At 41.3% G+C, this 23032-nt stretch overlaps 2 protein-coding genes and 1 long non-coding RNA gene across 3 annotated transcripts; 2 read left to right on the top strand and 1 right to left on the bottom strand.

The window, feature by feature from the left end:
* The first annotated feature begins 132 nt into the window (after positions 1–132).
* Positions 133–1689, top strand: LOC119743262 (PLAC8-like protein 1). The gene is made up of 3 exons (XM_038219664.1): positions 133–160; positions 320–459; positions 874–1689. Exons 1-3 carry the CDS (start codon positions 133–135, stop codon positions 973–975), a joined length of 270 nt encoding a protein of 89 aa, XP_038075592.1. The 3' UTR covers positions 976–1689.
* Positions 1690–17258: 15569 nt separating this feature from the next.
* LOC119743263 (tetratricopeptide repeat protein 22-like) lies at positions 17259–20126 on the bottom strand. Its single transcript, XM_038219665.1, has 2 exons — positions 20074–20126; positions 17259–18576 (listed from the first exon to the last, which is right to left on the bottom strand). Exons 1-2 carry the CDS (start codon positions 20124–20126, stop codon positions 17259–17261), a joined length of 1371 nt encoding a protein of 456 aa, XP_038075593.1.
* Positions 20127–20308: 182 nt separating this feature from the next.
* On the top strand, positions 20309–22686 carry LOC119743547. Its single transcript, XR_005273051.1, has 3 exons — positions 20309–20372; positions 21314–21453; positions 21872–22686. It is a non-coding gene; the product is annotated as an uncharacterized LOC119743547 (long non-coding RNA).
* Positions 22687–23032: the final 346 nt, after the last annotated feature.

Below are 23032 nucleotides of genomic sequence, written 5' to 3' on the forward strand. Positions count from 1 at the left end.
TTAGACTTTTTCATGTACTGATACAAAAATGTATCACCAAGGCCAAAAAAATATACCATCGGAAAAAAAACTAAATTCTAGAGACTATTGATGCTTGAGTAGGTTTCTACATACTGTAGATATCTTAAAAGGATGGCACAAGCCCGTTTTTTTGAGCATGGTTGTGTTTCTAAAGATTATTGTCGCGTTCTGCTCGTTTGTGTATAGTTTGAAGTGCCGAGTCAAAGTTACGTTTGGCCATTAACGCTGAGATCTTCAACATTATTTCCACATAATGTAATTATTTTCCCGGCACCCATCTTCTGATATATTTGATTAGGTTTACTGGGTGCGCTGTGCACACCGTGTTTGGCCTGTTCACTGGCCCGTCAGCTCGGGGAGTCCTGTTGTGTCGTGGCCTGTGTTCCGGGAGGAGTCTTTGCGCTGAGAACAAAGCTTCGGATGCAGCAAAACATTGAGGTCAGGAACTGTCAAGAAGTTTATTTTGTGTAGTTCCCCTAAAAAGAAAGAATTATGATGTAGAGCCATCACTGCTGATGAGGGATGGTATAAATATTGACTGCTTAACTCGTGGTGAAGTGTAGACTTTCCTTGTGATCTACGGAGCATTCTATTTTCGATTTTCCCTCGGCTCGCCTTGGCTAGATTGAAATGTAGAACCTCGGGAACAAGATATTGGAACTTTACTAATAGAACTTCCAGCTATAATGAAGGCAGGCCGCAGGTGCTCAATACATCACGGAAGACTACTGATATAAGACAAGCTAGACAGCTCATTTGGTTGAGCACTGGTGAAGGTACCGTGTTGGGTTTAGAAAGCTGTTCCTGGTAATTTCTCAGTTAATTCCAATATTTTGTTTCTATCCACTCCAGGGTTCAATCTGCGATGACTGCCTAACACTGAGCTGCTGTTGTCCATTTGCCCTGTGCCAAATGGCCCGAGAGCTGGACAACGCAGAAATTGGACGATTATAGGATGAACTGAAACCAGTACGGCCACCTCGAGGGTCAACAGGCTGAACACAATGTGCATGACTTAGGCCAAAACTGAACCCAAACAACTCCACCACATTCTGAGATGATTTCTGAAAATAAAACGCAGCAAGGCAACAGCGAAATCATTCAACAGATAGTGTTTTACAAGAAGATGATATAATTTCAGATATGTCAAACTAACGCTATGCAAAGGCTACATCTGTACTGTAAAGCAATTCAGTCAGGTCACATTTTATTAGAAATGATCAATTTTTATTTCAATTCGACAAAACAAAATCGACACAAGCTGTGATGTGCAATAGGAAAATACCTTTTATAGTGAAAATATCAAATCGGCTTTGAAAATGAGTGGTTTGTGATCTTTTGTGTTGAGGATAAAAAGACACGAAGAAGAAGAAATATCAACCAGCGCACCCTCTGCATGGTTGGCTGCCAATTTGAAATTTGTCTGTCGTACAGAGCACTCGGTGAGATATTTTTTAAGCTTTCACTGATGCAAACACAAACATTAAATTCGTTTGTTCAGCCCTGAAGACCTTTATTGAATAACGGAATTTCAAATAAAGCAGTGTTTTCTGAAAGTCGGGAGGTTTCCATCAAATGGATTGATGCAATCTGTGTTATTTATATGTTCATATTTCCCGACACAAATTATGTAAATAGTCCAGTGAACAATTTTATTACAAGATTTTTTATAACAAACTGCTAGAAACGTTTTCATTTTAAACGTATATATAATTTTTTTTTGTAAAGTAATCTGTGAAATTTTGTACAGCAAAAGTAAAAAAAACACAAATAGCTATTATACAAACAGCTGTTTATATTATTGTAGTTCAATATAATACAGTTTGGTAGTTTGTACATATTGCAAGAATGTATACATTCTATGACAGATTACTCTCAGTAATATACTGTATATACACAACATTACTAGATAATATGAATCCACATTTAAGAGTGTAGAGAACATAGTCTGAAAGACTTTGACATGAATATTTCTGTAAGAATCCTGAAGATTATGATTGAAAAATTTTGCCACCCATTCTGAATGTTATTGGAAACACTTTTCCGATGATATATTTGAGAAAAATTGTAATGATAATACGAATCCACTGTAGTTATTGGATAATCTGAATCCACACTTGAGAACAGAGAAAATAGACTGGAAAGATCGAGTCTGACATTTGCATATGAACACAAAACTTTTCTTTTTGTTTCTGGATAATATGTATTTGCACATTATATTAGACACTTATACTTCGGCACTGTCAGTCCACAAATCAACTGAACGTAAGTGATTTGAAATTGGGAAGGACACAAACTCCAGCGTTTGTTTCTTCTGTACTAAACTTGAAGTTTCTTTAAACTTTAAAACACTGAAGGTTGGCCTACACACTGAGAAAGGAGAGAAATTGGCTTTCAATGTGCTACAGTTATTTTCATCAGCTGGCATGGAATGGGGGTATTAACTGCAATAGTATCTGCTGTGATTGTTGGAAGCACACAAATATCAACACTGACTAGTGTCTATCAAAGTGGAACAAGGCCATTGTAAAATATTTTTTTTTTAAATGCATTAGTTTGTAAATTTATGCTAAATTCATAGGTATTAAATATAAAGTAAATAAAATACAACCTGTGCTGAAAAAAACCCAACTTGATAGTCCCAGTTTGTTGAATGTTTTTTATTAAACCGGCAAGCTAAAATAAACTGCAACAAAAATACACGCACTTGGCAAAAAAAAGGCTCATTCATATGCAAATATTTACAAGAAGTCATGTGTTACAACTGATAATGTAGTAACCAACAGACAACGTATCACCAACCGATAATGTCACACAAATTAACCGACATTGTATCGCTAACCGATAATGTAAAAAAAATTGACCGATATCAGTCAATTGTTGTTACATTATCGGTCCTAACCGATTCCACCAACCCACCAACTATTGGTGATTGTACGGGAGCCAAGTGTCCGGAGAAAAGAAAACCTGTGGACATTTCAGCAAGGATGTGCGAGTGCCCTTTAACGAACTTGTTTACCCCCCCCCCCCCACCCCAACAAAAATTGCCTTGCTACGCCTCTGCAATCTACAAACTTCCTTTCGCACGGGTCGTGCCGGCGCACATGGCCCGGAAACAGCGGCGTTGCCGGGGAAGGGGGGGGGGGGGGGAGGGGGGATGTGTGATGGTAATGGGTTTGGGCCTTGCCGGGGGTAATTCCATGACCACTTATAGGACTAACACATTTTCAATGGGGAGGGCACTGGAGGAGTGACGATTTTTTGGGGGTGGGGCCCGGTGGCGTAGCCAGGAATCTTTTAGTGGGGGGGGGGGGGGGGGGGCTGGAACATTTCATGGGGGGGGGGGGCGTCATGTAGATCAATGATAATTTTTTCAGAAACTCAAAATCTCAGTGGGGGCGACGGGGGGGGACGACAAGGTTTCATGGGGGGGGGGGGCTGTCGCCCCCCACGCCCCCCCCCCCCCCCCCCCCCCGTGGCTACGCCACTGGGTGGGGGTGGGGGAGGGGGGTGCGCCTGCTCCCATAATTTTTTGGACTTATAGTTATTAGAAAGGGGCGAGGGAAAAAAGGGGCAGAAGTCCAAGCGTCTTAGTAAGTAATGCTGAGTGGGCTAAGCACATTGTATCAGCATCTACCTTTAAGTACTGTAGTTAGATTCAACCACCATTGGTTCCCTTTAAAGTGCAAACAATAAGCATGGCATGTTTGTTAATGTTTGTTAATGTGTTCCAAGCAACCGAAGATATGTGTCAAGTGACAAGGTGTGGGCAGTGTTTATTCTCGGATGCAAACATTCAGGATCAATAGTAAACAGCGCATGCGTGTTGCACAATCGAGTCTTTTGCCCTTTGCAACATCACACGCTATCACCCATTTTTCTGCTCCATAACACGAAAAAAGTACATTATTAAATTAAAATCCAACGTAGTTTTCAGCAATAGTGTAAACCTTGAAATAGAATATTTAATAGGCCACGCATCTTTACGAAAATCTGCGGTTTTATGATACAATCACGCGACGGAATTTAGGGTACAAAATGTGGGTGCTAGTCTTTATTCCAGTCACGGTTATGTTTCTTTTCGATAAAATCTCAAAACTGGATGGCTTTATTCACTGCTGGAAACGCGTGCTGCGAGGTAAACAATGGCTGCATCAAACGTCACATCCGATTTTAACAATACGGATTTATTTTCCTGACATATTTTCAATTTGTATGTGGGGGGGGGGGGGGCTGGAACTTCATTCCGATATCGGGCGTCTACGACCCTCTAAATGTTTTTCATTTTGCGCACAAATGAGCAAACGAACCCGCACTACGAGAGCCAAATTGTCTGCCAATTGTTCGAATTTTGTTTAGAAATAAACTGAACAACCAACGTTGGTGGATTTTGGTTCGATGTGTTATGAAAGTGAAATTCGAATACATGTACAGCATTGGAAACGCAGCTTTAATGAAAAAAAAGTATGTTGGTTTCTAGTGACCAAAACCTTTGAAAATAAGTAAACAATGAAAAACTATACATTTGGCACTCTCGAAAATAATAAACAGTCATCTGTACATAATAATAGGAAATCGTATACTAGGCAACGCCATGAAATTGGGCCCAATCATGCTAATGACACACAGTTTATAAGAAGCCATCGATTTTTTTTTTCTTATAGAAACACAATGTTTTTGTTTTTGTTTTTGTGCAACTCCTCTTCAAACTATTTGACATCCCTTTTTGAATAATTTTATTGAGAAGTGCACTTCTTTAAACATGTAAAATTACCCATGCTTTTCCGGACAACTGAGCGAATCACCAAGGAAAAGAAACTTCACGACAGCAAAAAATCCAAACTTCTAGCAAACGGCACCAATAAAGACCTTCAAAATGGCAAAACGAAAATTAAAAATGAGGTGAAATGGAACACAAAGGTGCATGTTAAAGGAAAGCGTTAAACAAAATACACAGCTTGATGTTTTGATGGTTACTAACTGACTGTCTGTTTGCCTAGTCGTTTCCACAATTATCATCCAATCTATTGTGATCATTTCTTAGATATTGAGGAACAAAGCGACGTTATAACGTTATTTGAAACATTATTTTTCTGAACACCACATCATCGAACAATAAAAAAAACACACCTAAAATCTTATTTCTAAAACTAATATGTTGATAACGAAACATTACGGTGTCGCAAGAGGGAAAAACGGTGAGCATACAGCTATGAGTGTTTGCTCTGAATTGCCAGAGTATTATTTTTTTAACACTAGAATGTATATCTATATACAGTAAGAACTGCGGAAACAGTTTGTGTTTTCCACGCCATTATTTACAGTATGCACCGATATGTGTTTTGGGGCTATATACATGGAATCAAAGGAGAACACTTCTCAAAACAACTTCACGATATTTCTGTCGCAACCCGTACCCGAGGAAACTCCTCCCAATCGGTCTTCTTTCCGTGTGTAATATTCGTGTATGTTATGACAAGTACAGTCTTGCTAATTCAGTTATACGCTACAGTCCCCTACATTATATAACGGCAATAACATGAACACGATGAGGAAACAAATACACTTCATTATTGGTGACAACTTAACAAATATGTATTACATTATGTACATGTAGCTGCCCAGGGTTCAAAAATTACAAACCTCTCCAAGAGCTATAAACCTACGCATTTTCTTTGTGAAAAGTGAAGGGTTGATGACAGTCTACGTTGCAGTATACACACGATTAACAGTCTCAAACTTAAAAATATTTGAACTTCCAGAATGTAAATACCGCCACAAATCTCAAGACTTACCACGAAAAACTTCAACTTAACAGTTCACAAAGCTATACTTTCGACTTAACCAATGAAGTTACATTATGATTTAATGAAAACCGAAGATGCACATTTGTAAAAACATGTATACCGTGGTTTTTCCCCTTTTCTTGAAAGCTACAAAATAATGTACAAGCTAGAGCGTGGAGAACTATCTTCCTTTCTCCCTAGGGATTTTACTCCACTGAACTTAGTCCCATGTATAAAGTAAAACTGTATCCTAATATTGCTGTACGTTGATTCAAGATTTCAGAATAATAATTGTTTCCTGTGAAACATCCCCCTACAGTTCCTGGATAAGCCACTGGTCTCTGGTCATCTCTACTAATCGTCTCCCAGACGATGGTGATCTTCGCAATCGGCTAGAAGTCTCCTGCATTCTCCCCACATGAAACCCGATTTCTTTTCGCACCTAATTCCCAGTTCGAATGACTTCCTTGCTTCTTTATGCTCGCCGAGTAAGCACAGACATCGTCCGCGGACATTGTGGAGTTGGTCCAGTTTGTTGCCTCTCTTACAGTTCTCTGACATGAAACAGTTGTGCAGAGCCTTTGTGAGGTACTCTTGTCTTGTTACTGAGTCGATGGTGATCTTAGCCATTTGTAGGTACACATCAGCCAGCATCGCATAATCCCGTGGCGATTCGTGCTTCGTAAGGATGTACTCCAAGTCGTCTTTGGCTTGATCAAGGTATCTCCGATCGGGAGCATCTGCGCTGACGGCTCGTTTGTGTTCCTCGAGGCAGAGTTCGGCCCTGCTTGAGTACGCGAAGAAATTCTCTTTGGTGCTTGGTAGAAGAATGGACTTCTTGTATAGCCTCAGTGCTTCTTCCACATCACCGGCTTTGCCTCGAAAAAAGGCAAGATAATTGAGAACCTGAGGGGAATCTGGTGCTATTTCCCACGCCTTGCGTACGCATCTTTCCGAATCGTCGATAAATTCCGCCAATGATTCTGGTACGTCTCCTATCCGCACATTCCATTTTGATGCCCAGCGAAAGATGAAACCAATCCGAACCCAGGCCGAGCTTTTCATGTAGATATCCGCAGATGGATTTTCGGCTATGGTCCAAAAGCTCCAGACAGCATTCTCCAAGGCTTGACAGGCCTCGTCGTGCGTCTCTCTATTTGTCTCATTGTTTTCTGTAACATCTCGTAGCTAGCTTCTCCAGCCAGGTACTTCCAATCATTGCTCTCGTCTAGATCGACGAGGTGACCCGCCAGCTCCATCGCCTGATTGCAAAGCTCGAGCGCTCTGCTGGATACCTCGTAATCGATAGCATCGTTGTTCTTTTCGTCAATGAGGGCAAAGGCTTGTTCGGCGTATCTCCTGGCTTGTGCCCTCTTCCCTTCTTCTGTAGATAAATCAGGCTCGTTAGGAGCAGCCGCGGGAATTCCACCTCTGGACGTAGACATCACAAAATGACGGTTGGCCATGGCGTTCAGGTTGTCTGGGTCTTCTCCCGGAGAGAGGATGTGATTGAAGTAATCCAAGGCGCCCTGACGGTCGTTTTCTTGCCTGTAAGCGAGCACACCTAGAAGGTTACGAATGGCGTGACGTTCCGCTTTATTATTCTTCTCCTCCAAGTAGGCCAAGAGATGACCACGTTTGAAGTCGGCGGTAATATCAGTGAGTCGACTTCGGTTACAAAGCAAAGACAGATGGAAATGTCCAACAGGCGTAGACAAAGTGCGCCGCAATGCCCTGAGAAGAAAAGGGTTTTAAAAGTCATAGATGAATTCTGGTTTATACTGCCTATTCTGCATGAAACTGACATTTCCATTTATACCTTATTAAGTCAACTCAAACGTTATTCGCGAAATTCTCAATCTATATTTCGTATTTAATTAAATACACTCAAGTAACTAAATCTGACCATATATAGATCATTGGATAAATACATTCACATTGTTAAGTGAATCTAACAGACCACGGTTTCATTGTAACACCACATATCCAACCGCGAACTTGAATACCAAATTGTGAACGAACTTGACAATATTCAGACGATTTCTCATGCATACTATACACTTACATCTTTGGTTTTTTTTAAGCAACTGCGTAAAAGCTCATCCAAGCCAAATCAATGTGCAACAACTGACAGCACATTGCATCTGCCACAGCTTATAATTGACAGCAAGGAAAACAGACATGGGCTAGTTTGCCATTGTCTAGCAACCAGACGACATTTCTCATTCGGGTATGGGGCTTCCCCTCATCGATTTCATCATTCTGTGCTCGTTGAAAATGTGTCAATATTTATATTCACGTTGCTCGAATGTTCCGTACAGTGTTGTAGTCGAGTACCCGAATACTGCCGAGTACTTAGGTTACCGAGTACAAGTACTTGTACTTCCGAGTACAAGTACATGTCTCCGTGTACGAGTACCTTTACTTCCGAGTACGAGTACTTGTATTCCGAGTACAAGTACTTCTATTCCGAATAAGGCCATTCGGCAAATGGTTCATTGTGCGTGATTTGCCCAGGCCCAGTCAGATCGATACGGACCGACTCACGGCTAGCTGTTAAGTGTGTTTGTCCAGTCGTACACAGAGAAAAATCAGGAAGCTTCGATTTTTCTGCAAGCCAATCAACCATTTCCATCTGAAAGTATCGATACTAAAATAAGACCGTGGTAAGTCAGTCTATACCTACTATTCGAGTACGACTACTTTGATGATCGAGTACTATTTTGACATGTCGAGTACGAGCACTTTGCTGCCCGAGTACGAGTGCCGTCATTTCGAGTACGAGTACTTTGACATTCGAGTACGAGTACGAGTACTTCGAAAAAAAGTACTCGAGTAGTACTTGAGTATGAGTACCGAGTACGAGTACTGCAACACTGGTTCCGTATGATTTGAGGCAAGGCGCTGACTGTGAGCCAAATTTCAGTGTCTTTAAGTTAGGTGGGCTCCCAGAAATGAACTTCAAAGAAAGAACAAACCAGCCTTGTGCATGTATAATAAACTGACAACAAATTATTGGAGGCAATATGTTTCACTATGTTTCAACATCAAATGTAAATTCTCACAGAAACTTTTGGTTTTTTATGAACGGAAGGAGTCAGAACTCTAGTACTTCAAAGTGTTATCAATATAGAAAGCACCTGGCGGCCAGCTTGCTTAGCTGCTCACTACGGTGATCAGGGGCGGATCCAGGATTTTTTGCAGGGGGGGGGGGGGTCATCAGCTAAAAAATCTGAAATGTAGACAGGTGTTTTCCCCATACTTTCAATGGGGGGCGCTGTTCAAATCCGACGATTATTAACACTATAGTACAGAATGGTGTACAAATACCCCCAACCAAGCTGGCTCTGTCCGTATTTTGTGCACAGTCGGACATTATTACCAGGTATCTTTTTTTGGGGGGGGGGGGATGTCAGAGGGGAAGGGGGGGGGGAGTCGCATTATTTTTTTATTAATTTATATGAAAGAAAACTTGGAAAGAGCTGTTTTTTTGTAAACCCCCCCCCCAACCCTAGATCCGCGCCTGGATAATAAAGATCCGTGCTCACTAATGCTAGAAGAAAGAGTTTGCATTGCTTTGTGGATAGCACCATGGTAATAGGCATGCGCAGTTGTCATACATCGCCAAAAATGAAAGATTTTGAAAGAGTTTGTTCGGAGTTGGCTGATACTGGCTAACAATGTGGTCAACACCACTGAAACAACAAAATGCTCTATACCTTCAGTATGAAAACTTATGAAATTTCCCAAAATATCACATTTCATAAATGATGTTTTGCCAATTATAATTTCCGAAAAGACATGACAAATCATCAGGAAAAATCTCAATTTATCTTCAAATCACAGAACGGATAGCACTTTCAAGGACCAACAAACAACTGCACACTGAAAACTTGAATTCATAACTCACATCTAACATTTTTTTCTTCAATGAAATTATATAATACATTAAGGCCTGACTATTTTGCAATCCACTCCTTTTCATACCATTCTATTTGGGTCCCTAGATCCATAAATACAATCAATTCAGTGGGATGGAAGGGTGTCAATTTTACTTGGGTTACTGCAGAATCTGGGTTATGCTTTGAATATGCATTTAATAGGCATTGAAAGTGTCCCAAGTAAAATATACACCCTTTCACTTCATTGATTGTATTTCTGGATCTAGGGGCCCATCCCCCCCCCCCCAAAAAAAAATATTTTGTAAAGACTGCCCTTTTCCATTCAAGTGCCCTTTACTAACCAGCATTCCCCGACCCCAATAATTTTGATGAGTGCTCATTTTTTTAAACAAGCGCCCTTTAAAAAAAGTGCCCTTTAAAAAAACAAAATAAAAGTGCCCGTTTTTACCAGCGTCCTTTTACGAGTGCCCTTTTTAGAATTTCGTGCGGCAATTGTGCCGCCTTGAAAATCGCCATCTATTGCCCAATATAAGTGTGCATGATTGGCCGGTTTGAAAGCGCCCCCATTAGAAGATGGTACCTACCCCCCACCCCACCCCACCCACAATTTGATTGTACGGAGGCCAAGTGTCCGGAGAAAAAAAAACCCGTGTACATTTCAGCACAGATGTGTGAGTGCCTCTTAACGAACTTTTTACCCCCCCCCCCTCCCCCAATAAAAGTAACCTTGCTACGCCTCTGTGCACCTACGAACTTTCTTTCCCACATGTCGTGCCGGCGCACACGGCCTGGAAACAGCGGCGTTGCCGGGGGAGGCGGGTAGGGGAGGGGGGGGGGGTTGGATGTGTGATGGTGGTGGGTCGGGGGTAATTTCCGCTAAACCCGTTAACCATGATCACTTATAGGACCAACACATTTTCAGTGGGGAGGGCACTGGGGGAGTGACGATTTTTCTTCGGGAGGAAGGGGTGCGCTGCACCCACAATGTTTTGGACTTATAGTTATTATGAGAGAAAGAGCATGGGAAAAGGGGCAGAAGGCCAGGGCTCGGCACCTTGTATCAGCCCCTACCTTTCAGTACTGTAGTTAGATTCAACTACCATTGGTTCCTTTTAATTTAAAGTGCAGATACTAAGCATGGCATATTTGCTAATGTGTTCCAAGCAACCGAAGATAATATGTCAAGTGACTAGGTGCGGGCAGTGTTTATTCTCGGATGCAAACATTCAGCCGTCAGATCAATAGTAAACAGTGTATGCGTGTTGCACAATCGAGTCGGAAAATTCCCTTTGATATTATTTGCAACAATTTTACATCATCACGGTATCATTTTTTCTGATCCATAACACGCAATAAGTGCATTATTAAATTAAAATCCAACGTGGTTTTCAGTAAATGTGTAAACTTTGAAACTTAATATTTATTACTTAGTCCACACAATACTACAAAAATCTGCGGTTTCTAGGGTACAACATTTTGGTGCTAGTCTTTATTCCAGTCATGCTCACTCATGTTTCTTTTCGAAAGCGTTGTCGAACCGTATTACTTGTTTGCAATTAAAAAAAACTTTTAACTGGATGGCTTTATTCACTGCTGGAAACGCGTATACTTCGAGGCAAACAATGGCTGCAAGTCACATCCGATGTAAACAAATCGGATTTATTCTCCTGACGAATTTTCAGTTGATATGTTTTTATTGTAACGAAATGGGAAGGACTTCATTCAGATATCGGGCGTCTGCAATCCTCTAAATGTCGTTCATTTTGCGCACAAATGAACAAACGAACCCGCACTACGAGAGCCAAATCGTCTGCCAATCGTTCGAATTTTGTTTAGAAATAAACTGAACAACTAACGTTGGTGGATTTTGGTTCGATGTGTCATGAAAGTGAAATTCGAATACATGTACAGCATGGGAAACGCATCTTTAATGTAAAACAGTATATTGGTTTCTAGTGACCAAAACCTTTGAAAATAAGTAAACAATGAAAAACTATAAATTTGGCACTCTCGAAAATAATGAACAGTCATCTGTACATAATAATAGGAAATCGTATACTAGGCAACGCCATGACATTGGGCCCAATCATGCTAATGACACACAGTTTATAAGAAGCCATCGATAAATTTTTCTTAGAAACACAATGTTTTTGTTTTTGTGCAACTCCTCTTAAAACTATATTTGACATCCTTTTTGGTCAATTTTATTGAAAAGTGCACTTCTTGAAACATTTAAAATTACCCATGCTTTTCTGGACAACTAAGGACGCTGTTGCTGAGATGTCATTTTAGTAAGACACAATTGGGGTTTTCTGTTCAAATTGTTAACCCAAGATTTGCTCATTGAAAACATTTGTGAGAAAGGGTTGCTCATTGGCTTACTGCCATATACTTCAACAATAGTGAATCACCAAGGAAAAGAAAATTTACGACAGTAAAATATCCAAACTTCTAGCAAACGGCACTAAAAAAAACCCTTCATATTGGCAAAACAAAAAATTCAAATAAGGTAAAATGAAACTTAAAGGTACATTTGAAAGGAAAGCATTAAATACAGAATTTGATGTCCTAACTGACAGTCTGTTTGCCTAGTCGTGTCCGCAATTATCATCAAATTTATCGAGATCATTTCTTAGATAATGAGGAACAAAGCGACGTTACAACGTTATTTAAAAGGGGTCCGCTCATAAGTCCGACGCCTCATAGGTCCGACGCCTCATAAGTCCGACAAAATTGCATCCGCCAACCAAATAAAGGCCAATAAGCCGACGCCTCATAGGTCCGACGCCTCATTAAGTCCGACGCCTCATAGGTCCGACGCCTCATTTTTCCGACGTCGGACTTATGAGGCGTCGGACTTATGAGGCGTTGGACTTATGAGGTGTCGGACCTATGAGGCGGAATAATAAAATGTTATGCCTCATAAGTCCGACGCCTCATGAATCCGAAATTTCGGACTTATGAGGCGTCGGACCTATGAGGCGTCGGACTTATGATACGGCCCATTTAAAACATTATTATTCCGAACACCACATCACCGAAGAACAAACAAACCATGTCAAATCGTAATTCTAAAATTAACATGTTGATAACAAGCATACAGCTAAGAGTGTTTGCTTTGAATTGCTAGAGTATTATTTTTCTGACACTAGAATGAGGAACAAAGCGACGCAAACAGTTTGTGTTTTCCACGCGGTTATTTACATGCATCATGCACCGATGTGTATTTTGGGGCTACGTGGGTTCAAAGGAGAACACTTCTCAAAACAATTTTTCGATATTTCTGTCGCAACCGGTACCCGATATAACGTACTTCTTCCAATGTGTAATATTCGTGTATGTTATTAGAACTACAGTCTTGATAATTCAGAAATATATGCTACAGTCCCTTATATTTTTATAATGGCAATAACATGAACAAGATGAGGAAACAAATACACTTCATTATTGGTGATGACTTAACAAATATGTCTTACATTATGTACATGTAGTTTCACAGGGTTCACACACCTCTTCCAGAGCTAAACTTACGCATTTTCTTTGTGAAAAGTGAAGGGTTGATGACAGTCTACGTTACATATAATAATAGGCAGTATGCACACGATTAACAGTCTCAAACTTCAAAATATTTGAACTTCCAGAATGTATATACCGCTACAAATCTCAAGACTTACCACGAAAAACTTCAACTTAACAGTTCACAAAGCTATACTTTCGACTTAACCAATGAAGTTACATTATGATTGAATGAGTTCTTGATTAAACATTTTCAGTTACAAACAGTAGACATCATCACTATACAAATAGCGCCTAAAGTAACCTAAATGTTGTATTATACATCTTTTGGTTGCAAATTTGTGCCAGTCGGTCTCATGAAGAATTTTATTTTAAAAGAAAAACGAAGATGCACATTTGTAAATACATGTATACCGTGGTTTTTCCCCTATTCTTGAAAGCTACAAAATAATATACCAGCTGGAGCGTGGAGAACTATCTTCCTTTCTCCCTGGGGATTTTACTCCACTGAACGTCAACGGCAGTCCCATGTAAGTAAAACTTTATCATAATATTGCTGTACGTGGACTTTTGATTCAAGATTTCAGAATAATTATTGTTTCCTGTGAAACATCCCCCTACAGTACCTGGATAAGCCACTGGTCTCTGGGCATCTCTAGCAGTTGTCTCCCAGACGATGGTGATCTTCGCAATCGGCTAGAAGGCTTGTGCATTCTCCCCACTTGTAGCCCAATTTCTTTTCGCATCTCATTCCCAGTCTGAATGACTCCCTTGCTCTTCTATGCTGGCCGAGTAAGCACCGACATCGTCCGCGGATGTTGTAAAGGTGGAACTGTTCGTTGCCTCTCTGGCAGTTCTCCGACATGAAACAGTTGTACAGAGCCTTGTTGAGGAACTCCCGTCTTGTTACTGAGTCGATGGTGATCTTACCATTTGTAGGTACACATCAGCCAGCATCGTATAAAACCCATGGAGATTCGTGCTTCGTAAGGATGTACTCCAAGTCGTCTTTGGCTTGATCAAGGTATTTCCGATCGGGAGCATCTGCGCTGACGGCACGTTTGTGTTCCTCGAGGCAGAGTTCGGCCCTGCTTGAGTGCGCGAAGAAATTCTCTTTGGCGCTTGGCAGACGGATGGACTCCCCGTATAGCATCAGAGCTTCTTCCACATCACCAGCTTTGCCACGAAAAAAAGGCAAGATGAAAATGAAAATGAAACCAATCCGGACCCAGGCAGAGCCTTTCATGTAGATATCCGCAGATGGATTTCCGGCTATGATCCAAAAGCTCCAGACTGCATTCTCCAAAGCTTGACAGGCCTCGTCGTGTGTCTCTATTTTTCTCATTGTTTTCTGTAACATCTCGTAGCTGGCTTCTCCAGCCAGGTACTTCCAATCATTGCTCTCGTCTAGATCGACGAGGTGACCCGCCAGCTCCATCGCCTGATTGCAAAGCTCGAGCGCTCTGCTGGATCGCTCGTAATCCATAGTATCGTTGTTCTTTTCGTCAATGAGGGCAAAGGCTTGTTCGGCGTATCTCCTGGCTTGTGCACTCTTCCCTTCTTCTGTTGATAAATCAGGCTCGTCAGGAGCAGCCGCGGGAATTCCACCTCTGGACGCAGACATCACAAAATGACGGTTGGCCATGGCGTTCAGGTTGTCTGGGTCTTCTCCCGGAGAGAGGATGTGATCGAAGTAATCCAAGGCGCCCTGACGGTCGTTTTGTTGCCTGTAAGCGAGCACGCCTAGAAGGTTACGAATGGCGTGACGTTCCGCTTTCATCCTCTTCTCCTCCAAGTAAGCAGCAGACGTGGCCAAAATGAGCCGGGATGCCCTGCGAAAAAACATTTTGAAAATCCATAGGTGAACTCTGCATGGCTTATATACCACATCAGTAAATTGAGACTTCGGTTATAACTCAAGTCAACACAAACATTATTCACGAAATTGAAATTCTGCAGTTCGTATTTAAATAAAGGTTATACCCAAATGACTCAATATGACTATCTTAATCATTGAAGACTGATACTGACATTGTTAAAATTTCTTTTGTTCCTCTTCCCTTTGCTTTGCTTGTACTAACTTTTTTCCGCAACAGCTCTCGTTGGTTTGGTACACGTTTTCTAATCGATGTCGTCCTCGATTTGGTTCCTGTTCTCGATTCCATGTTACCGACCACAAACAAACGCACGCATTTTTACGTTACATACCTAGTGTGGACATTCCTTTGTTTTCGTGTAAATAAGAAAAAAAAACCTGCAAAAAAAATCATTTTACTCACACTGTGAAAACAGTTTCCACCATTTTTTTTCCGTGATGATTTTTCAAGTGTTTCTCTTCATTTTGCCTTGGATAAACCTAACCCCAAAATGCCTCTAAACCTGTTTTCCAGAGAGGGGGAAACATTGTGTGGACGTGGGCAAGTCCACACAACGTCGCGTCGCTGCTACCTGGTTTATGTGGACCTCTTTTGTTCGGAAGTCCACACAGTGAATGTAACGCTTGTACAAGGTTTCTCCTCTTTGGAAAAGTTGTAGAAGCATTTTGGGTTAAGGTTATCCGTCGCAAAATGAACTTGTCTTCACCTGTCACCTGGCCTCCGTAAAATCAAAAGGGGGGGGGGGGGGACTAGACACTATCTTTCCACGGGGCGTTTTTTCAAAGCGGACACAAGCGGACAAAAGGTGGCGCTCTTAACAAAGGGGCACTCGTGAAAAAAAGCCGTTCGTGAAAAAGTGAATTTCCGGGGACGTGCAAAAAAAAATGGGGGGGGGGGGCTCTTGGGGACGGGGCGTCTGGGGGCGATGCCCCCTCTCTTTTTATTAAAATTGTAATTATGTGTTGGCTAATCCAGGCTAAATCAATTTGGAGCAACTGACAACACTTTTACAGGGCCCTATTATGTACTACAATGTATCTTTTGCTAAGAAAATATAGGTTAAAGTGGTCAGAAATTGCCTCAGATCGCACCACAGAGCCCTCAGGCCCCGAACCCCACGCCTTTAGCTTAGAATTTAATAGCTTATTCAATGACTTCAACCTCGAAAATGATTTTCAAATTATTATCTTTTGCTGGGGAAATATTGGTTAAAGTGGTCAGAAATTGCCTCAGATCGCACCACAGAGCATCTAGAATCAATTTTTTTCGGGGCCCTTAATTAAGCGGGCTCCGAACCCCACGCCTTTAGCTGAGAATATAATAGCTTATTCAATGACTTCAACCTCGAAAATGATGTTTAAATCATTATCTTTTGCTCAAAAAATATTGGTTAAAGTGGTCAGAAATTGCCTCAGATCACACCACATGAACATCTAGAATCCGATTTTTTTTCCGGGCCCTTAAGCGGGCCCCGAACCCCACGCTGTAAGGGCTTCGCACTTCGCGCATGCATTATTTCTGATCAAGGTATGTCCCCCCCCCCCACTTTTGAGAAGCGATTGATGCCCCTGTTATAAACATAACATTTGTAAATCGTATTGTTGTAATTTTTCCGACAGCCAGTTCCATGAAGACGTTTAGTTTTAAACCATCGCATGTCGTTTGGATGTGCTTAAATCGTTTTAAAATGAATCGACGAACAAAAATGCTTTGACGAACATTTGTAACTATTGTTTTCTTTTCTGGAATGTTACAAATATACAAGTTGAGGGTGAGGAACTTCGCTACTTTTTTTCTAGAAAAAAAAACATTTACAATTTCATTTTTCGCTCTCCCACCTCCCACCAAAAAAACCTTCGATCCAGGCATTGTTATCAAATAAATAAGTGCAGTTATCAATAACTACACCACACCCTGCATGCTTGAGGATGGGTGGGGAAGTACCCCTTCCATTCTCCCTCGAGATTTTGCTCTTTTTTCAAATATGAATTTTGGTGATGATCGTTATAACTGCAGTCCGATGTAAAATAAATGTTGATCCCAATGTGTTTCTGTTGCCAGCTGACTGTATACATGGACTTTTTGATTTCAGTATATTGTTCCTGGTGAAAACCCACTTCCCTCCCCTTCAGTACCTGGATAGCTCCTGGTGCGTCTCAGCCATCGTCTTCGTCTCCCTGACGATGCTGATCTTCGCAATCGGCTAGAAGTTTCCTGCACTCGCCCCACCAGCCTGACTTCCTTTCACATTCAATACCGCGCCTGAATGACTCCCTTGCTCTTCTGTGCTGGCCGAGTAAGCACAGACATCGCCCGCGGACATTGTGGAGTTGGTCCTGTTCGTTGCCTCTCTGACAGTTCTCTGACATGAAGCAGTTGTGCAGAGCCTTGATGAGAAAATCCCGTCTTGTTACTGAGTCGACGGTGATCTTAGCCATTTGTAGGTACACATCAGCGAGCCTCGCATAATCCAATTGCGATTCGTGCTTCGGAAGGATGTGCTCCAAGTCGTCTTTGGCTTGAGCAAGGTATCTCCGAATGGCAGCATTTGCACTGACGGCACGTTTGTATTGCTCGAGGCAAAGTTCGGCCCTGCTTGAGTACGCGAAGAAATTCTCTTTGGTGCTTGGTAGAAGGATGGACTCCCCGTATAGCATCAGAGCTTCTTCCACATCACCAGCTTGGCTACGAAAAAGAGCAAGATAATTGAGAACCTGCGGGGAATCTGGTGCTATGTCCCTCGCCTTGCGCACGCATCGTTCTGGGTCATCGATACATTCCGCCAAAGATTCCGATACGTCTCCTATCTGCACATTCCATTTCGATGCCAAGTGAAAGATTACACCAATACGAACCCAGGCCGAGCTTTTCATGTTGACATCCGTAGATGGATGTTCCGCTATGGTCCAAAAGCTCCGGACAGCATCATCCAAAGCTTGATAGGCCTGGTCGTGTGTCTCACTTGTCTTCATTGTTTTCTTTAACATCTCGTAGCTGGCTTCTCCAGCCAGGTACTTCCAATCATTTCTCTCGTCTAGATCGACGAGGTGACCCGCCAGCTTCATCGCCTGATTGCAAAGCTCGAGCGCTCTGGTGGATCGCCCGTAATCGATAGCATCGTTGTTCTTTTCGTCAATGAGGGCAAAGGCTTGTTCGGCGTATCTCCTGGCTTGTGCACTCTTCCCTTCTTCTGTAGATAAATCAGGCTCGTCAGGGGCAGCCGTAGGAATTCCACCTCTGGACGCAGACATCACAAAATGACGGTTGGCCATGGCGTTCAGGTTGTCTGGGTCTTCTCCCGGAGAGAGGATGTGATTGAAGTAATCCAAGGCGCCTTGATGGTCGTTTTGTTGCCTGTAAGCGAGCACGCCTAGAAGGTTACGAATGGCGTGACGTTCCGCTTTATTCTTTTTCTCCTCCAAGTAGGCGAAGAGATGACCACGTTTGAAGTCGGCGGTAATATCAGTGAGACGACTTCGGTTACAAAGCAAAGACAGATGGAAATGTCCAACAGGCGTAGCCAAAGTGCGCCGCGATGCCCTGAGAAAATAGATTATAAAAATCAATATCTGAATTCTGTCTTAGTTTGAGACTTCGGTTATACCTCAAGTCAATACAAACGTTATTAACGGAATTGAAATACTTCATTTCGAATTTAAATACACCCAGTGGCTCAATCTGACTATCTAGGCCATTGGATGAACACAGTTTGATATTCATATTGTTCGATGAAACTTACAAACCAAGGTTTCATTAAAACACCAAATACATGTATTTCATTACAAACATTAACGCCGAATTGCGAGCTTCATTGCCGGTTAAAACGATTTCTCACACTTACATGTTTGTGTTTATTCAAGGAAGTATGTGTTCGCTCATCCAGGCCACAACAAGGTGGAGCAACTGACAACACACTGCATCCGTTAGAGCTTATAATGACAAGCAAGAAAACATGGGCTTTATATATATATATGTTTCCGGTTTCCGAGAATCCATAGGTTATTTCTCATTCGGATACGGGGCCTCCCCATCATTGATTTCATCATACCATTGAGGAAGGAATTAACGTTAATTCCTTCCTCCATGATCATACTCTGCTCGTTGAAAATGTGTCAATATTTATAAAACCAGACGTTGGCTTGTCCAGCAATCATACGACATTTCTCATTCGAAAACGGGGCTTCCCATCATTGATTTCATCATACTCTGCTCGTTGAAAATGTGTCAATATTTATAAAACCAGACGTTGGCTAGTCTGCCGTTGTCCAGCAACCATACGGAATTTAACGGGGCTTCCCGTCAAGCCACATGATGGCTGTGAACCAAGTTGAAATGTCTTTGGTTTGGAATCGCGGTGTAGCCAGAGTTCTCACCATAGAAAAGAGGGCTGAGCAATTTCTGAAGCATCGGTCCTAAAGATAGACAGGTGTTTTTTTTACCGGTCACCTCGGTAAAATCGAAAAGTAGGGGAATGGGCTGGACACCATCTTTCTACGGGGGCGCCCTTCAAAGCGGACACTAGCGGACAATACGTGGCGCTCTTCATGGCGGCACAATCTAAAAAAAATATTGAATTAAAAGGCCGCTCGTGAAACAGGACTGGCAAATTTTCAGGAGGCGGGGTTTGGGGGGGGGGAGCCACGTCCCCGGTTTTATCCAAGGAACTATAATTATGTATTCGCTCATCTAAACCAAATCAATGTGGAGCAACTAACAACACACTGCGTCTTGTACAGCTTATAATGCCAATCAAGGGAAATAGACGCCGTCTCTGTTGTCTCAGCAACCAGACAGTGCTCTCATTTGGGTACGGGGCTTCCCCTCATCTATTTTAACATTAATGTTGACATTGCTCTAATGCTCCGTATGATCTGACGGAAGCCACTGGCTGTGAGCTAAATTTGAATGTTTTTAATTTGGATCGGCCTGGCTCTCAGAAATCAACTTCAAATAAGAACAGACTAGGCCTACCCGTATGTAAGGAAACACGTTTCTCGTCCCTGCCCGCTTCCATTTACCGCCATCCTCCTTTTTTGTCTTTGAAACTAGTAATGCTTTTGAAAATTAAAATAATTATTATTAACTTTCTTTTAATCTGCAGGGTACTATATATAAACGTCTTTCCAAGAATTTTAGATTGCCTTTGTTTCCAGTCTTTATGACTTGATGCACTTATCTTCGTTGTTTTTTCTTCTTTTTGGTGGGTTATATGCAGGTAACTTCGGACTGGTCCACTAAACTCTTTGGATGTATGGAGGACGAACACACGTGTAAGCTAGCAGCTGCGTTTACATATCCCTCTAAAAAAGCATTAGTCAGATTTGACTAGAAACCAGTCAAATTTGACTAGCCATTCAGGGTCAGCTGGGTGCAACTGAAAATCAGTCAATCTGACTAGATTTTTTCCAGTCAGTATTATTGACTTTGAAAAAATAGTTGTGCAAATAACTAAAATTGGAGTAGAACCCAACTACTTTTCTAGTCATAGTATGAAACTTTGCTTGTTTAACTAAATCCCTAGTCAATTTCCAATAACTGGGAAAACCAGTCAATATTTTGACTAAGTTGTTCAACCAACCACTCAAATAATATCATGGATCGAGCTCCTTGCTAAAGGGGCATGACATAAAGTTTAGGATGGAACTTATTTTGTGCATATATCCATTTCCCCAAATTGTATAAAAATTATGAGACATCCTCTTTTTCGTTAATTATTTAGTAAAGTCCACTTTTTATAACATTTAAAACACCCCTGCTTTTTCTGACAACTGGGGGCGCTGTTTCCGTGATGCCACTTTAGGAACACACTTTTCAGATTACGAGGAGGAGGGGGGGTGTTAAAAATGTGAACCCGATTTTTTTGGTAACTGAAACATATTTGTGCATAACTTTTGTTCTTAGACTTTTTCATGTACTGATACAAAAATGTATCACCAAGGCCAAAAAATAAATACCATGGGAAAAAAGCTAAATTCTAGAAACTATTGATGCTGGAGTAGGTTTCTAAGTAGATATCTAAAAAGGATGGCACAAGCCTGTTTGTTTGAGCATGGTTGTGTTTCTAATGATTATTGTCGCGTTCTGCTCGTTTGTGTATAGTTTGAAGTGCCGAGTCAAAGTTACGTTTGGCCATTAACGCTGAGATCTTCAACATGATTTCCACATAATGTAATTATTTCCCCGGCACCCATCTTCTGATATATTTGATTAGGTTTACTGGGCGCGCTGTGCACACCGTGTTTGGCCTGTTCACTGGCCCGTCAGCTCGGGGAGTCCTGTTGTGTCGTGGCCTGTGTTCCGGGAGGAGTCTTTGCGCTGAGAACAAAGCTTCGGATGCAGCAAAACATTGAGGTCAGGAACTGTCAAGAAGTTTATTTTGTGTAGTTCCCCTAAAAAGAAAGAATTATGATGTAGAGCCATCACTGCTGATGAGGGATGGTATAAACATTGACTGCTTAACCCGTGGTGAAGTGTAGACTTTCCTTGTGATCCACGGAGCATTCTATTTTCGATTTTCCCTCGGCTCGCCTTGGCTAGATTGAAATGTAGAACCTCGGGAACAAGATATTGGAACTTTACTAATAGAACTTCCAGCTATAATGAAGGCAGGCCGCAGGTGCTCAATACATTACGGAAGACTGCTGATATAAGACAAGCTAGACAGCTCATTTAGTTGAGCACTGGTGAAGGTACCGTGTTGGGTTTAGAAAGCTGTTTTTTTGGTAATTTCTCAGTTAATTCCAACATTTTGTTTCTATATCCGATCCAGGGTTCAATCTGCGATGACTGCCTAACACTGAGCTGCTGTTGCCCATTTGCCCTGTGCCAAAAGGCCCGAGAGCTGGACAACGCAGAAATTGGACGATTATAGGATGAACTGAAACCAGTACGGCCACCTCGAGGGTCAACAGGCTGAACACAATGTGCATGACTTGGGCCAAAACTGAACCCAAACAACTCCACCACATTCTGAAATGATTTCTGAAAATAACACGCAGCACGGCAACAGCAAAGTCATACATCCAACAGATAGTGTTTTACAAGAAGATGATATAATTTCAGATATGTCAAACTAATACTATGCAAAGACTACATCAGTACTGTAGAACAATTCAGTCTGGTCAAATTTTTATTAGAAATGATAAAATTATTTTCCAAATTCCACAAAACAAAATCGATAAAAGCTGTAAGGTGTCAAAGGAAAACACTATGCCCTTTATAGACAAAATATCAAATCAGCTTTGAAAATGAGGGGTTTGTGATATTTTGTGTTGAGGATAACAAAGACATGAAGAAGAAGAAATATCAACCAACGTACCCTCTGCATGCTTGGCTGCCAATTTGAAATTTGTCTGTCGTACAGAGCACTCGATGAGATATTTTTTAAGCTTTCACTGATGCAAATACAAACCTTAAATTCGTTTGTTCAGCCCTGAAGACCTTTAGTGAATAATGGAATTTCAAATAAAGCATGTTTTCTGAAAGTCGGGAGTTTTCCATCAAATGGATTGATGCAATCTGTGTTATATATATGTTCATATTTCCCGACACAAATTATGTACATAGTCCAGTGAGCAATTTTATTACAAGCTAGAAACGTTTTCATTTTAAACGTATATATAATTTTTTTGTAAAGTAATCTGTGAAATTTTGTACAGCAAAAGTAAAAAAAAACCTCACATTTTATGATGCAAATTAAAACAAATAGCTCTTATACAAAGAGCAGTTTATATTATTGTAGTTCAATATAATGCAGTTTGGTAGTTTGTACATATTGCAAGAATGTATACATTCTATGACAGATTACTCTCAGTTATACTAATAATAACAAATAATAATAATAAAAGAACATTTGTAAAGCGCCGGTATCCGCCTAAAAAGGCGCTCATGGCGCTTGAGGAGAAAGTCCAGTTAGGATTGTGTTGTGAGA

Source organism: Patiria miniata, unplaced genomic scaffold (assembly GCF_015706575.1).
Source record: "Patiria miniata isolate m_02_andy unplaced genomic scaffold, ASM1570657v1 HiC_scaffold_6, whole genome shotgun sequence".
Lineage (NCBI taxonomy): Eukaryota > Metazoa > Echinodermata > Asteroidea > Valvatida > Asterinidae > Patiria > Patiria miniata.

What these genes read in the sequence shown, in the direction of transcription:
- LOC119743263 (XM_038219665.1), bottom strand. Translation starts at nt 20,126, where the DNA reads ATGGCGGTAAATGGAAGCGGGCAGGGACGAGAAACGTGTTTCCTTACA. An exon ending in ACGTGTTTCCTTACATACGG is followed by an intron (nt 18,577 to 20,073) that starts GTAGGCCTAGTC and finishes TTGTAACCGAAG; the next exon opens with TCGTCTCACTGATATTACCG.
- LOC119743262 (XM_038219664.1), top strand. Translation starts at nt 133, where the DNA reads ATGGCACAAGCCCGTTTTTTTGAGCATG. An exon ending in AGCCCGTTTTTTTGAGCATG is followed by an intron (nt 161 to 319) that starts GTTGTGTTTCTA and finishes ATATTTGATTAG; the next exon opens with GTTTACTGGGTGCGCTGTGC. An exon ending in GGATGCAGCAAAACATTGAG is followed by an intron (nt 460 to 873) that starts GTCAGGAACTGT and finishes TATCCACTCCAG; the next exon opens with GGTTCAATCTGCGATGACTG.